This window comes from Neodiprion virginianus, chromosome 2 (assembly GCF_021901495.1).
Source record: "Neodiprion virginianus isolate iyNeoVirg1 chromosome 2, iyNeoVirg1.1, whole genome shotgun sequence".
Classification (NCBI taxonomy): domain Eukaryota; kingdom Metazoa; phylum Arthropoda; class Insecta; order Hymenoptera; family Diprionidae; genus Neodiprion; species Neodiprion virginianus.
In genome coordinates this window covers 10,793,372-10,810,487 of record NC_060878.1, presented here as the reverse complement: position 1 = coordinate 10,810,487, position 17,116 = coordinate 10,793,372, and the positions used below count along the sequence as shown (strand labels likewise).

The window sequence follows — 17,116 nt, the reverse complement described above, 5'->3', positions numbered from 1 at the left end:
ATAATGTTTCTTCGAGAAGATAATATGTTGCAGAAAATATTTCAAGATAAACAGTTTATTGTTATTTATCTGAAAATTTACACTCGACGTTATTGTGCGTAATGTACGAGCAGCTGCTTGAAACAGTTTACGACCCTGAATTACGGTATATTTCTTTTCTCGTCGTGAGAGTTGCCATTTCTCGTACCATTAGGCAACGCCATTAATGAGTGTAAATTTTACGAGAAAAAAGTATATTTATGAGAAGTGTTGAGTCTCAGTGCCGTCGCAACGATTGATAGTGGGAAAAATGTGCAACGCATTCAAAACCTGAATTAGTCTTTCAGTATTATTTTAATTTAACCTCATTAACGCGAACGCTGTTGATTTGATCAAGAATAAAGACGTATGATTCTCCGCAAGGCTTAATTATTTTCTACATTTAAATACAACTGTTTTATTGACTTGTTCGAAAAGTAATAATCATTTTCAAAAATTTTCACGACATACATTTTTGCTTATCGAAAATTCTTGAAGCGCTGAATTACCTGAATTTAAAACAAAAATTACTTCGCCATGGAACCCGTTTTATCACGATTGTAATAAATATTTGAATTCTGTATTATTTTTGAAAAAGATTGAATTATTATAATGATTTCTCAAGTTTCAAGGTTTCAAGAAATTCTATATAGAGTTTCTGGAAAGAAATCGCATTTTTTATCAAAAATATAATATGACAAAACTTGAGAGTTTTAACGTGTTTGTGTATTTTTGGCTAAGTCAATTTCGTGGTAAAAGTCTGATAAATTTCTAGAAACGATTCGATTTTTTCACACCTTCATTCTGTTTCACAAATGGTAAGAAATATGATTTCAGGTGACAAAATCTGATCATATCTGTAAAAGAATATTATCGATCTAACTGTAGTTCTGAAAATTTGTCAAAAATTATCAACAAATATTAACTCCCGGTGAATGAAGAAAATACTTCAAAACTTTTGAGTCTACCAGTTTTTGGATAATGTAATCAACGCTTTGAGAAAAAAAAACTTGATTTTTTTCTGATTCCTTGAAAGCCTAGAACACTTTGAAAAAGTATACAGACAAAAGATGTAAAAAACAAATGTTCACACGGAGGATTAAGCTTCATCCATAAATCTTCCAAAATTAATTTTTTGCACACAGATATTTCGAAATAATTCCTATAAATTATCAAAATTTGTGAGAAATAGTTAAAAAAAATAAAAACAATAACCGTCAAAAGTTTACTGTCGTCCGAATAAATTAGTAAGAATTTCTGAAAGTTTCTGAAAATAATAAATAATTATCGCTAAATTTTATATCAGCGTAAAATCTCAACATTGGAGATATAAACCAAACGAGTATAAAAAGCATGATATAGTACTTCTCTCTTCTGTGCCGCAAATGGCTTTACATCAGAGTAGAATAGTTCGTATTAATTTACTCCCAAGCATGACGTCTCGTCTCATTGTCCGTGTGCTTTCTAATGTTTACTGTTCCATGAAATGCGGAGATTCCTCGAGTGCGCACCTTCGTAACTTAATTTAACACAACCCTTCTCACATTGTATTGCCATGTCGTTTATACTTGGTAGTAAATAAACATCACGTTGTATTTGTTCCTCAAACTTTCCATGTCAACTGGGTGAACCAACTTTTTCCCGCGGTGTCTTGTGTCGTCTTAACGCTTTACAAGGCGCCCTTCTTTTGTTACTGAAAAATTCACTCAATTACCTTTTGTTATCCACGAAGGGGAAAAGTTCCTTTCCATGTTTTTGATATTTTTTCTAATATTTCCTGAAATAAATTTTGGTAGTATCGCGGATGTTTCCGAGTAAACGCTGCAGTATGTTGAATTGCCTACCGCCGAGGGGAACAAATATCGGTAATACAGGCTCACTGAGTTATCGGCAGGCAGCACGTTAAAGTCCTTATGAGTGAATTTGAACTGCCCGTGTTACCAACTTGTTTCGATTTCGTCTAGCACTTGATTCGTTGTTTATAACCACGGAATCACGTTGAAGTGAGTATATCACTTGACTTGACTAAAGTGATAACAACTTGGTAAGTCCGTTTTACCGACATCTGTTCCCCTCAGTGGCAGGCAACCCAACATAATGCTGCAGCGTTAATCGGAAACACCATGTAGAACATTATGTGAAGCTTAATGAACTTAGAAATTGATAAATAAGAAAAAGAAATCGTCACAATTTTCAGGAAAACAATTGAGTTGCCGATAACTGATTGTGAGCTTTTTTCGTGCGAGAACTATGTTTTTTTTTTTTCAATTTATTTATTTATACAGTCGTCGTCGCTTTGTCCTAATTCAACTCGATTAACGTCGGTTGCACTTGTCGGTTGAACACTATTTTTACCGGACTGTACACCTGATAGATCCTTAACTGTACATAACCAGCACGACGTGTCGTCGAAAGACTGTTAAGTATAAAATAGTGCGACAACTCTTCTTCCGAGTTGACAAAAACCTGTATAGCAATCACGGTTATCCAACCTTATTGCAGTCTTCTATCGCGGCAGAAACGAGATCACCGCCTTTTATTCCACGAAGTTGACCCAGTCAGTTCAAACATTCCTCCATTACCTACATAAAAATATAACCTACAATTGAAACGCTTCAACGATCAAAGACCCTCGTCATTATGTCTTGTAAATTTTTCCCCATTCTTAGAATAACCTTATTTCCTACAGTACACTTACATGTAACTGATTTTACGCTAAATCAAAAGAGATATGCACTAATCGTCTCATCTTTTTCTTAACGCCTTCAACCATTTTTATAACCTTGTAATAAAATTTTGTTTTATTCTACTAAAAAAAAAAAAAATCATATGTGAAACCTGATTATCATCGAATCTTCGGTATAATATCTCGTTGATCTTTTAATGAACGTACTTAGAACATTCTAAATCGAAGTTGAATTATCAGAACAAAAGAAAGACAAATAAGGTAATGTAATATGAAAACAGAAATCGGATAATTTCGATGATCGAAAATTTGAAGTCATGAAATCTTCACATATCTACCTTTCGTAATTCGTATTTTAATCTCAGATATGAATACGAAGTAGAATAAAAAAAAAAAAAAAAAAAAAAAAACAACCAGTACCTGGATTTTGAATCCACGATTCCGTTGGAGGAAGAGAAAAAAAAGTTTGGCTTCTTCGAAAAATCCTGCTTTTGCGTTCGAGGTTAATTGCCCTCACCTATAATCAACTATAATTAACGTGTGATAACGTGTTATGATAATTTGGGTTATAAAATATAAGTAATATAAATGGTAGGATAATTAATCGTGGTATATTGGGATGCTTAGATGGAGTCTCCAGAACGTGAAATCTACCGCGACCCGGAAGTCATTCGAGCTGACGACAGAGTGAATGAGGTTGTCCACACCGACACGGCGAGGAAGATGCTGTCGATATTCAGACAGATGGAGGAGAAGGCTTCGAAGGAGGATTTGCCCGACGGTCCAAAGCCCCTGAAGCGTTTCACACCACCGCCTGAGGACAAATTCGCAAAACCAACGGCGTCCGAATCCGAGGATGAGGAAGACGAGGAGGGCGAAGAATCCGAGGGCGTCGAAAGCGGCGAGGACCGCGACCCCAACTACGTTCGGGCATCGGACAAGGTTCGTTTCGACGTTTTGTCATCATTTTTTCAACGTTTATTTTGTTTGTTTTTTTTCGACAAGTTCTTCGACCCTTCAGGTTAGGTTCAGCCAAAAATTTGCACTCGTTTTCCCTCATTTTTTCAATTTTTAACACTTTTTTTTGCCCATTTTTTAGACCTTGTCTGGTTGAATTTCGCCGTTGACTCGTAAATTTTTTTTCTCGAAATTTTCCAATCACTTATTACTTATTTTATCAAAATTATTTATCGTTCCCTGGTTCGATTTCGTCAAGGTTCGTGCTAATTTTCCTGCATGTTTTCAACGTAGATTATTTTTTTTTTTGCCAATTTTTCAACTTACGCACTTTCTACCAGAACTTTTCACACCTTGTTACGTTTTTTTCATTCGGTCAAAGATTTGTAGTTTTTTTCATGATTTTTTCACTTCATTTTGCTGCATTTTCAAACCTTCTTTAGGATAACTGCTTAATTTTTGAGGAAATGCACACAAATTTTCTTCTGTAAAACGATGATTTAAAGACTACACCGAGAGGGAAATTCTGATTTTTCTATACTTTGCAGAAGGAGTTACATTTTCATTTCACTAATTTGAACATATTAATTATACGGCTTTCTTTGTGGAGTATTGTTACGTAATTTTGAAAAAGGCTAGAAAAAATCATGGATCCAAAAATAAATATACATACCGGGATGTATGAGAGGGTCGTTGAATTCGAGTGAAATGTAGAATAAAATTTCGAACACGATGACGCGAGTTTTTGGAAACTTGAAAGATGCAAAACGTGAAATGACTTATCGTTACAGTTGCACGTTGGAAAGAAATCAGATTGCATACGCGAACGGCAAAAAGTCTGTCACGAGTACAATATTAATTGAAATAAGCAAATGTTTTCACTGCCAACGAATCTATTTACATAGGCTTAACATTGTAAATCAGCTTTCGCGTAAATCATGTTGGAAATGCATGAGAGAATAATATTACTGCGATTTCACTACCTCGACAAAGTATCGGACTTTATTCTCAAAATAGTATAATACTTTGAACGGTCAAATGGTTTTTATGCCGTTAGAAGTGTTCGAAATTTTTTTTTTTCACTCAATTCGTTGCTGATACATGGATTATCATATTTTGAATTTTCAGATCTTTAATGAAACATCGACCAAGATAAATACAACATTTTGTTAATTCTAAATCTCAGATTCATGAGAAATATACTAAAATGTTTAATCTTTGAGATTAGAAATTAGAGGGAATGTTTATCGTAAATTTAACTTTCAACGGTATATTTTTCTTTGTTTTCTCTTTGCGACCTACCTCAAATCGAATAATTTTGTGCTATTAAATCGCAGCCATTATTCTAATTTAAAATTTCTTCACTTTCTTCAGGTAGAGGACGAGTTCTTGAAACAAGCTCAGAACGCAGCCCGTGCAAAAACGCTGCGCGCGAAATTTGAACAGTGGGAAACGACCGACGAAAAGGTGACCAGTCATCACGTAGCTGAGATGGAAATTGCTCAGGGAGCCGGCGATCAGTCAAGCATAGAATCCGCCAGCAGTCTCCGAGCCCGGTTTGAATCCCTTGGTTCGCAAACCCCAGAAGTACCGCGTACCGCGAAGGTCAAGGTCAACAGATTTGTGGTGAGTTCACGTTACAGATATCGATAAGTATTATACACTAAAATCAATCTTGCCATCCTTCGCAAATTATTGTCACAATTATCATAACGGTTAAGAATTTTGTTAATGTTTTTTCAAACAAAAATCAATACCTTTTCCAATTTCTTTCATCTCTCATCTCTGAAATCCGTCATATATTATGATCCGATCGAAATACTGTAATAATTTCTATACAAAATTTGCAGAAAATAAAAATAAATGTAATTTTCGTAACAAAGTTCGTATACTGTACGAAAAATATCAAAAGTATCTGTTATATGCCAAGGAATGACGTGAAAATACCGGGTCACTTCGTGGAAAAGTTGCATGGGAAATTTAACATAGGGTGTGATCCCCATATATTCATACAATTCAGGGCATATTTTATCAAAATCCGCCTGCACTTATGCAACCCAGAGCACATTTTATGAAAATCCGCCTGCATTTATGCAACCCGGTACACATTTTATCAAAATCCGCCTACATTTATGCAACCCTGGACACAGTCTATCAAAATCCGCCTATGTTTATGCAATCCAGAGGACATTTTGTCACAATCCGCCTGCATTTATGCAATACGGGATCCAATCTACACCAAATCCGCCTACCCTTATGCAATCCAGGGTACGTTTAATCTGTATTTACGCAAGCTGTGGTACATTTTATCAAAATCATGCGATTTAGGTTGCCACATTTTACCGATCTGTACTTTCGGTTGCCAAAAGCTGGTGAATTTACTCTACTTTAAATTGCTTGTACAATATTTCCACGAAATAACCCGGTATAATATTTCCAATTTATATACAAACGAAACATATGCTTCATATGTAATGAATATTTAACATTTTAGCGTCTCGCTATTGTAAACAATGACTAATTATTGCTGACAATTTTTATTTCGCTTATAACTGCAATTAATATCCTGTTAAGCATATACCTATAGGATAAATACTATTTGCATATTATTTCGTTTGTTTGTGGCTTGCGAGCTAACATGCAGAAATTAACTCCGAAAATGAATCGATCCGACTTAATTATCGTGTACTACTTAATTGTTTTCTTTTTTTTTTTACACACCTCATGCTTAGAGGAACCAGGTATAATTTAATCTTCTGTAAGAATTCGTTTTATTCTTGAAATCATACATACTTCGTTTATTATGCTGCACAAAATTAATATAATTCACTTTCTCAATCCTGTGAGTCATTTACCGTTATTTTATATTATACGTATAATATATGCGTGTTTATGTACACAATAAATGTCGAATATCATCTAATGCATGCCTTGATTTTCGTATGAAAAAAAGATACAAATATTTTCTTCTACGTAAATAGATTTCTTGGTATGTTTTTGCTCATTTATTTATGTCTTCCTCTTTTCGTATGTTTATAATTAAACCAATGACAACGTAAATTTCTTAGCGTCTTTTTTTAGTAAAATTTATTAATATTTTTTTCACCCCTTTTCAAGAAAAAACTGTTCGATACATACCTAGGTGTACTTTATAAATTAAGAAAATCGTGCAATGCCTATTTTGCTTTTGGTTGTTTGACTGTGATTGACTAGTATAGAATGAGGCTACGTCTTGGCGCTATCGTTTTATAAACCCTACTGACAATGTTCGTGTGATAAATCATGAAATGTAAATATATTATATATACATCAGCTATACACCAGATCAAAAATCGTATAGTCGAATTTTTAGTCGATGTATGATTTTTGATCTAATAGATCTGATGATTCGTGCGTTTGTAATCTATTATGTAATTTTTTTTTAATATCTTATCGAAATTTTAATAACATCTTATGATTTATCGCATAAACATTTGCAAAAGGGAATCTGTCATATTTCCAAATGTAATATATAACTTTCTTACGAGCAAAAACTTTCTCACAAAATTCGCCAGGGCGTAGTTTCATTTTAGAGTAAATTTTTCTTCGCTAAAAATTTATACTCGTTAATAAATGTTGGAAGATTAAACTTTTTTTTCTCATTTGTTTATTAATTTTTTATTTATTTACTTACTTACTTAAGAATGATTTTACCGTATGTTATGTCAATTAAATGTCCTCAGTGTCATAATCGTTACGTGTTACAAATTTTACTGTATTAAATCAAATTTCACCTATCGATCGTTTCAAATTTTTTCTCTCGTATAGTTCACTGTCAGTAAAATCCATATAATTTATCTCAATATTTATTATATTTTCTCAAACTCTCCCCGTAAATATTTTTACGAATTCGAAAAACAGTGAAACGAATTTAATACACTCGCGTTTGTAACATTATCATAACGAATAATTGTTGTTTTGTGGTTTGGCATGAAATATATATGTGATTATTTTTGGCTTTTATTCATATACTTATAATATGATATGTTTTGCATTTTGAGACTGCACTTATATATATATATATATATATATATTTACATATGTATACATATATATGTAGATATGTATTGGAATGGAATGTTGAAATTTTAATTTCGTTTCTTACCTTGAATATTAATAATCATAATTACAATATTATTACTAATAACAACAGTAATGTTTTACGTGCAAAAAATAATCACAATGAAATTCTATGCAATTTCCACACAGTAAAAACATCAAGACTGAAAGGTGCCCAACGGATTTGCCAAAGAAGAATTAATATACGAGGAAGAAAAATTATAATATAAATAACCACCTCATTTAAATTCTTATATACTAGATGAAAAGAAAAAAAAAAAAACAGAAAAAAAAAATGATAAAGAAATATTAATTATGTTAAATTATATGTATGTAATAATTATACAACTATGTTTTAATATTATGTAAGTTATACACATAATATATCGTTATAGCTGGGTATACATATATATACATTCATACATTATATATATTGTTGGTTATAAACGTTTAACTGTGTCATTCATGGCCTAAGGTATATACTTTGAAGTAAATTAAATATGACGAGATATACAATGATTTTTATATGTATGTAAAACGGCTATAAAGGAAAATATATAATGTATGCATAACCTTAGGTATAAATATGGATTTGAAATATAAGACTAATCTTGCAATAATTTAATTTATAAACAGTTGATTGATATACTGGAAAAAAAGCAATAGCCACCTTTTATTATCTGCTATTTATAATTATATGATACTCGATCAGGGTGCAGTTTAAATTTGACTGACATATGAGCGGAAAATGAGAACAAAAATCAACTTTGGTGTCCTCGAAGTTCGTTGTACAGAGAAAGCCTCTCAAGATCAATAAGGATTCATTTCGATAATTTATTAATTAGCCATTAAAGGTTTTTAATCCGTTTTGTAGGTATTTGTCTTTTTCTTTCTTTCTTTTTCTTTTTTTTTTCATTTCATTTTTTAAATATAGTACCAATAGAAAATAGTTCAATACTTTTATCATTAACGTGACGCGTTTGCTTTCTTTTATCGCCGAAACAATTCTAAAAGGACTGATATTTGAATGTATGCTTCCCGGCGCAGTACGAACAAAACGGGAGAAATGTATAAATAAAAACTCATTCGGACGTAGGACAAAAAAAAAAAACAAAAAATTTTTAGCAGCGGCACTTTTTAACATTTTACAAGATACAAAAATACACTCTACAGGGCCTTTTTTCTAAGGGGGTTATATTATAATATATATTATACATACACAGACGAAAAAAAAAAAAAAAAAAAACTAAAAAAAAAGAAAACAACATTATACACATTGTAAACTTTTAATATTTTGTATATGAAATGCGTAATAATTTTAATCGATTTATACGTATAATAAACAAACACACGTAACGCGCAAGCGTGAATTTCGTACGCAAAAAAAAAATAAGTAAATTGAGACAAAAAAAAAAAAAAATGAATTTTCTAATCGTAGACCAATACCTAATCTATTTAATTATATTGAAAACAGTAGAGGGTTGGAATGTGTACAAAAAAAAAAAAAAAAAAAAAGAGGAAGAAGAAAATGAAAAATGTTATTTCATTTATGTCTATAGAATGTTGTAAGAATTGTACGTATAACAATTAGGAAATTATGAGGTGTGCCTACGACTGCTGATTAATGAACCTGCGCGTAACTTGTTACAGTTATATGTTACGCAAAAGATCGATACAACGTTATAATTACATCCGTTTTTGATCAAGCAAAATGTCAAATTGCCTTCCACACATCACGTAAACGGGAATTTGCAATTTATTGTACGATAACTTTTTGCCAAGCATATTTTTCCACAGTTATAGTTACTGAATCGAATAATCCTGATACCAGCAGGTACATTACAGATATTTTATCAAGAGTAACCATTCGCAATGTTTACATCAATCTTGCTACAACATTTATTGTTGATTAAGATGTCATTCGCTACATATTATATGCAATATAAATACATGCTGATTCGGTAATCAAAGTTGGATTTTTTCCATAAGCTTATCTGTAAACCTGCTGTATTAATCGGGATATTAAAAGATTGCAGCAACAACTTTCTAGGCATAATATGTAACGAGATATTTATTTGTTATAATACACGTATAATACTTATAGGTTCTCATAAATATACGTATTAGAAGTTAAATTATTTGATTGTAATTTGTTGTTGATTAGTACGAGGGAAAGAGAAAAGATGAGAAGTTTAACGCATAACAACAAATATCTTATTATAAATTGCATATATATGTTGCGTATAAAATATACATATTATGTGTATATATATATATATGATATATTTCAATTAGTGAGGTTTAATACATTGCATTTTATGTTATTTTGAATATTGTATAATTTTCTTTATTAATTGCAATACTTTTCCTTCACTATCGAGCATATATGTATCGTTCAATATTATTACATTATAATAATTATAACATGATCTTGATTATAATAGTGGTGAAACAAATAATAATAATAATAATAATCATTGGTAAATAATGTACGTACCCAGATATATATACACACACATATATATATACATATATGTATACATATATATATATATATATTAATTACATACTATCGTAGCCAAACTATCAAAAGCAAAACTCCCTCCTTTAAATATCCATACGAATTAAACTCGATTTTGCTGTTACCAATTGATATCGCGTTGAGCAAAATAGGTGAGCATATTTAATAATATTTATAGTGTTCTGTAATTTTTTTTTTTTTTTCTTTTTACGAGTATCAATTCATCAAGTTCATCAGCCATCTTGAAATATATTTGGAAAAAAAAAACCTGTCACAAATCGCTTTCTCAATCTCTCTTTCTACAAGCAATTTCAGTGTATTGAGTCTTTTTCCAACTTTCGCTTTAATCGAACCCAGAGTTAAATTTGTCTTATTTCAATTTTTTCTATGCCAGGAAATTCAAACGACATGTGCGGAAGTGTGCGAAAGCTGCGAGAAGAAGGTTTACCCATTGGAAAAGGTTGAGACCAACAACAAAATCTTCCACAAGCAGTGTTTTCGGTGTCTCCAATGCAATTGCATTCTTAGGTAAAGTAAAACGAAACTAGAATATTGTCTAAAATAAAATAGTATATTGTGTTATTAGTGAGGAAAGTGGGTGATTTCCGATGAGTGTGAAGTTTGCAGCGTGAGCCGCAAAGGCTAGGGCTGCGTTCACGCGAATACGAGTGCGAACTTAACCTTACAAGTGCTGCAATCGCACGAGTCAGATATCGCCGATTAACACATGTAACACACGCTATTTTTCCCAACACCCGTGAAGCAAAGTTTGATTTGAAAAGTAAGGATTGTATTACATAACGCGGAATTAGAGCCGGATGACTTACGCTCAATGACACAGTGCGCAAAATTGAATTGTTCGCAAGTGCGCGTGCGTAAAAATAAGTATGTAAAATATAGCATTTCAATTGCGCGCATGTGCCAACGTTGTTTTACCGCACTGTTCGGAAATGGGGCACTTTACGCGCGCTCCAAAGGCGTAAAAAATCTAACTTTTAAACCAGACGTTGGAAAAGAAATATTTTCCGTAAAACTCCAACTATAAGAATTCCGATCGATAAACTTTCAACAAACATCAAAGTTTTTACATAATTCTGCGATTAGTTCACGAAAATTTATACGTAACTGTAAAGGAATGTTTTCAGTAAAACTGTAATTATGAAGATTTGTTAGATAAATTTTCAATAAATATCGAGTTATTTTCATAAATATGCCGAAATTAATTTTGGCAAAAATTCACCTGATTCTAAGTAAATTCATAGAAGTTTCTGAAAGTTTTAGAGAACGGTTATCTCCCGCAAAGTTTATCTTACGCTTGTCGATAAAATCGTTTTTTCTCCTTACAGAATGGACACGTTCACATTGAACAACGGAAAATTATATTGTATACCCCATTTTAAACAACTTTTTATAACAAGAGGAAATTACGACGAGGGTTTTGGAATAAATCCCCACAAAAATAAATGGGCATCTTCCAGCGCTGGATCTCCAGCGATGCCACTGACCACGAACACAGCAACACCAATCGCTGTGTCAAACGGTGACCTTTGATTACTTAATAAGTATATATATATATATATGTGTGTGTGTGTATATATATATACCTATTAACAGCAACTGTAACTGTTACTATAAACATCAGTTAGGGTAGATGTCTCACATAAATTAAGTCGACTAAATTATTCCTCTCGTAAACTCAGCATCATTCCATTTCTGATGTCCACAATGAGTTTCGGACATATTGTGTAACATTCATTAATTCGCCTTTAACAAATGTGTACATGGATAATAATTTTGGAACACACTGACGAAACTCGTTAAGTATAAGATGATTAGCTCAACAGTGTCGAACCGTATCTGCTTCGGCGCCATTATATAAGACGGTTATTAGATAAATTGTCAATATATCTTGATTCTTGCCATTTAGGCGGTGAAAATTAATATGATACGTATGTACATTACTCAAAACCAATTGTTTATATTAAATGAATTTTCAAATTTATTATTTCCATCTCATTCCACCTCTCATCCTTTGTTATTCTCTCTCTCTTTCTCTCTCTCTCTCTTTCTCTTGCTGATTTTTATTCTATTCGTCAGATATTGACATATAATTTCATTGAAACTCAGAAAATATATAGAGATTTAAAAAAACGTTGTACGTTAGGTAAATGAACAAAACACCTGCATAGACATGTATTTAACATTTTAACACTGTTATATCGTTGCAATTGAGATTCCCAAAAAACTATGTTGTGAATTAAGCACCTCGAGTATGTATCTAAAGGCATACAACCACTCGATTCGAGATACAAGTGCTTCTACATTCTAATTATTGCACTAAATTGTTATTATTATGATCATAATGTCGTTACTCGGAAGCCCCAGTTTATCTGAACAATGTCCCATATTCTCCTTATTTGTCTAAGTCAACTTTTATCGTTTTGTATTAATTTTATTTTACAATTTTTAGATATTTTATTGCCTATTATTATCACTATTTTTATTATTTTTATTATCATATTTGATTTTTACGACTATTGGATGTAGGTATACATTCATATATATTAGCTTCAGTTATACATATTATTATTATTATTATTATTGTTATTATTATTACTAGTATTATTGTTATTATTATTAATATGTCATATTTTTTACCATGCAGGCGTAATAACTTTGAGTTTCGTGTACTTTATATTGTATTCCTATGAAAATATATTATGTCTTTATATTATTTGTGAAATACATATTTAATTCTTATAGCAAACTTTCGTGTCTTCTTATTTTACAGTCTCCAATTTATTGCGATCCCAAATATGGGTTTAAATTTTGAACAAATTAAAGTGTGCAAGATACACGAACGTCGTCGTCTCCTTCTTCCTACTATCTGCTTGAGGTGGTGAGAAACTCAATTTTAAACATACGAGAAGGGTGAATTTTTTCTCCTCGTTTGCGGCATTAATAACGATAGAAACGTTATAATTTCTCTTACAACGTAACAATGGATTCGCCACGTATGGACCTACAGAGTTAGATTTTGAGATTTAAAGAAATGAATTATTGTGCCCAACGTGTTACTATGAAAACGTTATTCAATGAGTCCTACTGCGACCAAACTCATTGACCAAGATTGCAAGTGTTGTGGAACTACACTTAAGAAACTCCATATCTTGAGCCAAAGAAACACCCATAGAAGTTTCAGCAGAATCTGTGGCCCGGAGATCTAATATTCTCCTTTTAAGGGGTGTTCCATAATTTTATAGCCCTTCTATTGGCTCCAGACTGGGACATCTGCACTCGGCGTGCCTTCTTTCTGCAAGATGAATTCGCCATAAGTTTCTCGGGTTTACATGTCAATGTAATCTGAAAAGGTTTCTGCAAAGTTGGTTCTAGGAAAAATAATGTACCTAATGAATTGAAAAGACTTTATTGATTGGCCTTATCTCCTTTGCGTCAAAGCTTCAACATTTGACAAAATCGCCCGTAACAGACTGTTTGGAGGCAACGTCAATGCAATTTCGCAGTGAAAATGACTACGATGAAAGTAAATTTACTAAAAAGATGGCTTTAAGCTTCAGGGTAATGATAGAAAACCGATATGGCGAGATGATAATATATTTGGTAGTCAACAGCTTCGTTTTTATAATATTATGAGCGCAGTGACTAAAGTTAATCGATTATTAATAATTGGAAGAATGCTATACCCGTTGATTTTTTTTGATAAAAATAGACAGCCAGAAATCGCGAACATGTCGTTGCATTTCTTCTGCTGTTGGTTATGAAATGTTCCGATCCTCTTCTTAATTCGCTCAGGGAAGAATTCGAGGAAAGAGATGCTAAAAATCAATTTTGATTGGAAAAGCTTTCAAATGAGAAATGACGAGTGAAATTCTTCGATTTTCAGCTGTAACATTGGATACAAATATGCGAGCGTATTGGGACTGCGCCCAATCGATTTCTCTCGCAAAATTACGTCGGAATAGTGCCAGAAAGAATTCATTCCAGCACTTTTCAAAATCGCGGAAATTTTCGCCAAAAATGCAAAGGGGTTAGCCTTGCTTTTTTTTTGGCTGAAAAATTTTTGGTCCCAGATTCGATTTGAATGACCCTTTCCTGACTAATTGGACCCCTAGAAACTCGGAAAACGCAGCGGAAACAGCGTGGGATCAACAGGAGAGAGGTTACGAAGGAAAAAGCAGCTGCTGAAAAATGTCGAAAACACAGGTTCTCGTTTTTCGGCTGTAACTTTTGATGCGTTGATCGCAGCGTATTGGGACTGCGCCCAATCGATTTCTCTCGCAAAATTACGTCGAAATAGTGCCAGAAAGAATTCATTCCAGCACTTTTCAAAATCGCGAAAATTTTCGCCAAAAATGCAAAGGGGTTAGCCTTGCTTTTTTTTTGGCCGAAAAATTTTAGGTCCGAGATTCGATTTAAATGACCCTTTCCTGACTAATTGGACCCCCAGGAACTCAGAAAACGCAGCGAAAACAGCGTGGGATCAACAGGAGAGAAGTTACGAAGGAAAAAGCAGCTGCTGAAAAATGTCGAAAACACAGGTTCTCGTTTTTCGGCTGTAACTTTTGATGCGTTGATCGCAGCGTATTGGGACTGCGCCCAATCGATTTCTCTCGCAAAATTACGTCGAAATAGTGCCAGAAAGAATTCATTCCAGCACTTTTCAAAATCGCGAAAATTTTCGCCAAAAATGCAAAGGGGTTAGCCTTGCTTTTTTTTTGGCCGAAAAATTTTAGGTCCGAGATTCGATTTAAATGACCCTTTCCTGACTAATTGGACCCCCAGGAACTCAGAAAACGCAGCGAAAACAGCGTGGGATCAACAGGAGAGAAGTTACGAAGGAAAAAGCAGCTGCTGAAAAATGTCGAAAACACAGGTTCTCGCTTTTCGGCTGTAACTTTTGATGCGTTGATCGCAGCGTATTGGGACTGCGCCCAATCGATTTCTCTCGCAAAATTACGTCGAAATAGTGCCAGAAAGAATTCATTCCAGCACTTTTCAAAATCGCGAAAATTTTCGCCAAAAATGCAAAGGGGTTAGCCTTGCTTTTTTTTTGGCCGAAAAATTTTAGGTCCGAGATTCGATTTAAATGACCCTTTCCTGACTAATTGGACCCTAAGGAACTCAGAAAACGCAGCGAAAACAGCGTGGGATCAACAGGAGAGAAGTTACGAAGGAAAAAGCAGCTGCTGAAAAATGTCGAAAACACAGGTTCTCGTTTTTCGGCTGTAACTATTGATGCGTTGATCGCAGCGTATTGGGACTGCGCCCAATCGATTTCTCTCGCAAAATTACGTCGAAATAGTGCCATAAAGAATTCATTCCAGCACTTTTCAAAATCGCGAAAATTTTTGCCAAAAATGCAAAGGGGTTAGCCTTGCTTTTTTTTTGGCCGAAAAATTTTAGGTCCCAGATTCGATTTAAATGACCCTTTCCTGACTAATTGGACCCTAAGGAACTCAGAAAACGCAGCGAAAACAGCGTGGGATCAACAGGAGAGAAGTTACGAAGGAAAAAGCAGCTGCTGAAAAATGTCGAAAACACAGGTTCTCGTTTTTCGGCTGTAACTTTTGATGCGTTGATCGCAGCGTATTGGGACTGCGCCCAATCGATTTCTCTCGCAAAATTACGTCGAAATAGTGCCAGAAAGAATTCATTCCAGCACTTTTCAAAATCGCGAAAATTTTCGCCAAAAATGCAAAGGGGTTAGCCTTGCTTTTTTTTTGGCCGAAAAAGTTTAGGTCCCAGATTCGATTTAAATGACCCTTTCCTGACTAATTGGACCCCCAGGAACTCAGAAAACGCAGCGAAAACAGCGTGGGATCAACAGGAGAGAAGTGACGAAGGAAAAAGCAGCTGCTGAAAAATGTCGAAAACACAGGTTCTCGTTTTTCGGCTGTAACTATTGATGCGTTGATCGCAGCGTATTGGGACTGCGCCCAATCGATTTCTCTCGCAAAATTACGTCGAAATAGTGCCATAAAGAATTCATTCCAGCACTTTTCAAAATCGCGAAAATTTTCGCCAAAAATGCAAAGGGGTTAGCCTTGCTTTTTTTTTGGCCGAAAAATTTTAGGTCCCAGATTCGATTTAAATGACCCTTTCCTGACTAATTGGACCCTAAGGAACTCAGAAAACGCAGCGAAAACAGCGTGGGATCAACAGGAGAGAAGTTACGAAGGAAAAAGCAGCTGCTGAAAAATGTCGAAAACACAGGTTCTCGTTTTTCGGCTGTAACTTTTGATGCGTTGATCGCAGCGTATTGGGACTGCGCCCAATCGATTTCTCTCGCAAAATTACGTCGAAATAGTGCCATAAAGAATTCATTCCAGCACTTTTCAAAATCGCGAAAATTTTCGCCAAAAATGCAAAGGGGTTAGCCTTGCTTTTTTTTTGGCCGAAAAATTTTAGGTCCCAGATTCGATTTAAATGACCCTTTCCTGACTAATTGGACCCCCAGGAACTCAGAAAACGCAGCGAAAACAGCGTGGGATCAACAGGAGAGAAGTTACGAAGGAAAAAGCAGCTGCTGAAAAATGTCGAAAACACAGGTTCTCGTTTTTCGGCTGTAACTTTTGATGCGTTCATCGCAGCGTATTGGGACTGCGCCCAATCGATTTCTCTCGCAAAATTACGTCGAAATAGTGCCATAAAGAATTCATTCCAGCACTTTTCAAAATCGCGAAAATTTTCGCCAAAAATGCAAAGGGGTTAGCCTTGCTTTTTTTTTGGCCGAAAAATTTTAGGTCCCAGATTCGATTTAAATGACCCTTTCCTGACTAATTGGACCCTAAGGAACTCAGAAAACGCAGCGAAAA

At 33.9% G+C, this 17,116-nt stretch overlaps 1 protein-coding gene across 19 annotated transcripts in view; it reads left to right on the top strand.

The window, feature by feature from the left end:
• Window positions 1-12,282, top strand: part of LOC124297924 (probable GPI-anchored adhesin-like protein PGA55) — a 122,747-nt gene extending 110,465 nt beyond the window's left edge. For 17 of the 19 annotated variants that reach the window (XM_046749344.1, XM_046749338.1, XM_046749345.1 and 14 more), the window contains 4 exons: window positions 3,332-3,646; window positions 5,036-5,287; window positions 10,675-10,808; window positions 11,627-12,282. In XM_046749344.1, coding sequence (XP_046605300.1) covers window positions 3,332-3,646; window positions 5,036-5,287; window positions 10,675-10,808; window positions 11,627-11,831 — 906 coding nt within the window. In that variant the 3' untranslated portion in view covers window positions 11,832-12,282. Of the gene's footprint in view, window positions 1-3,331; window positions 3,647-5,035; window positions 5,288-6,393; window positions 6,403-7,909; window positions 9,164-10,674; window positions 10,809-11,626 lie in introns of those variants that run through there. The other 2 variants (XM_046749348.1, XM_046749349.1) reach the window with 2 other exon arrangements.
• The last annotated feature ends 4,834 nt before the right edge of the window (window positions 12,283-17,116 follow it).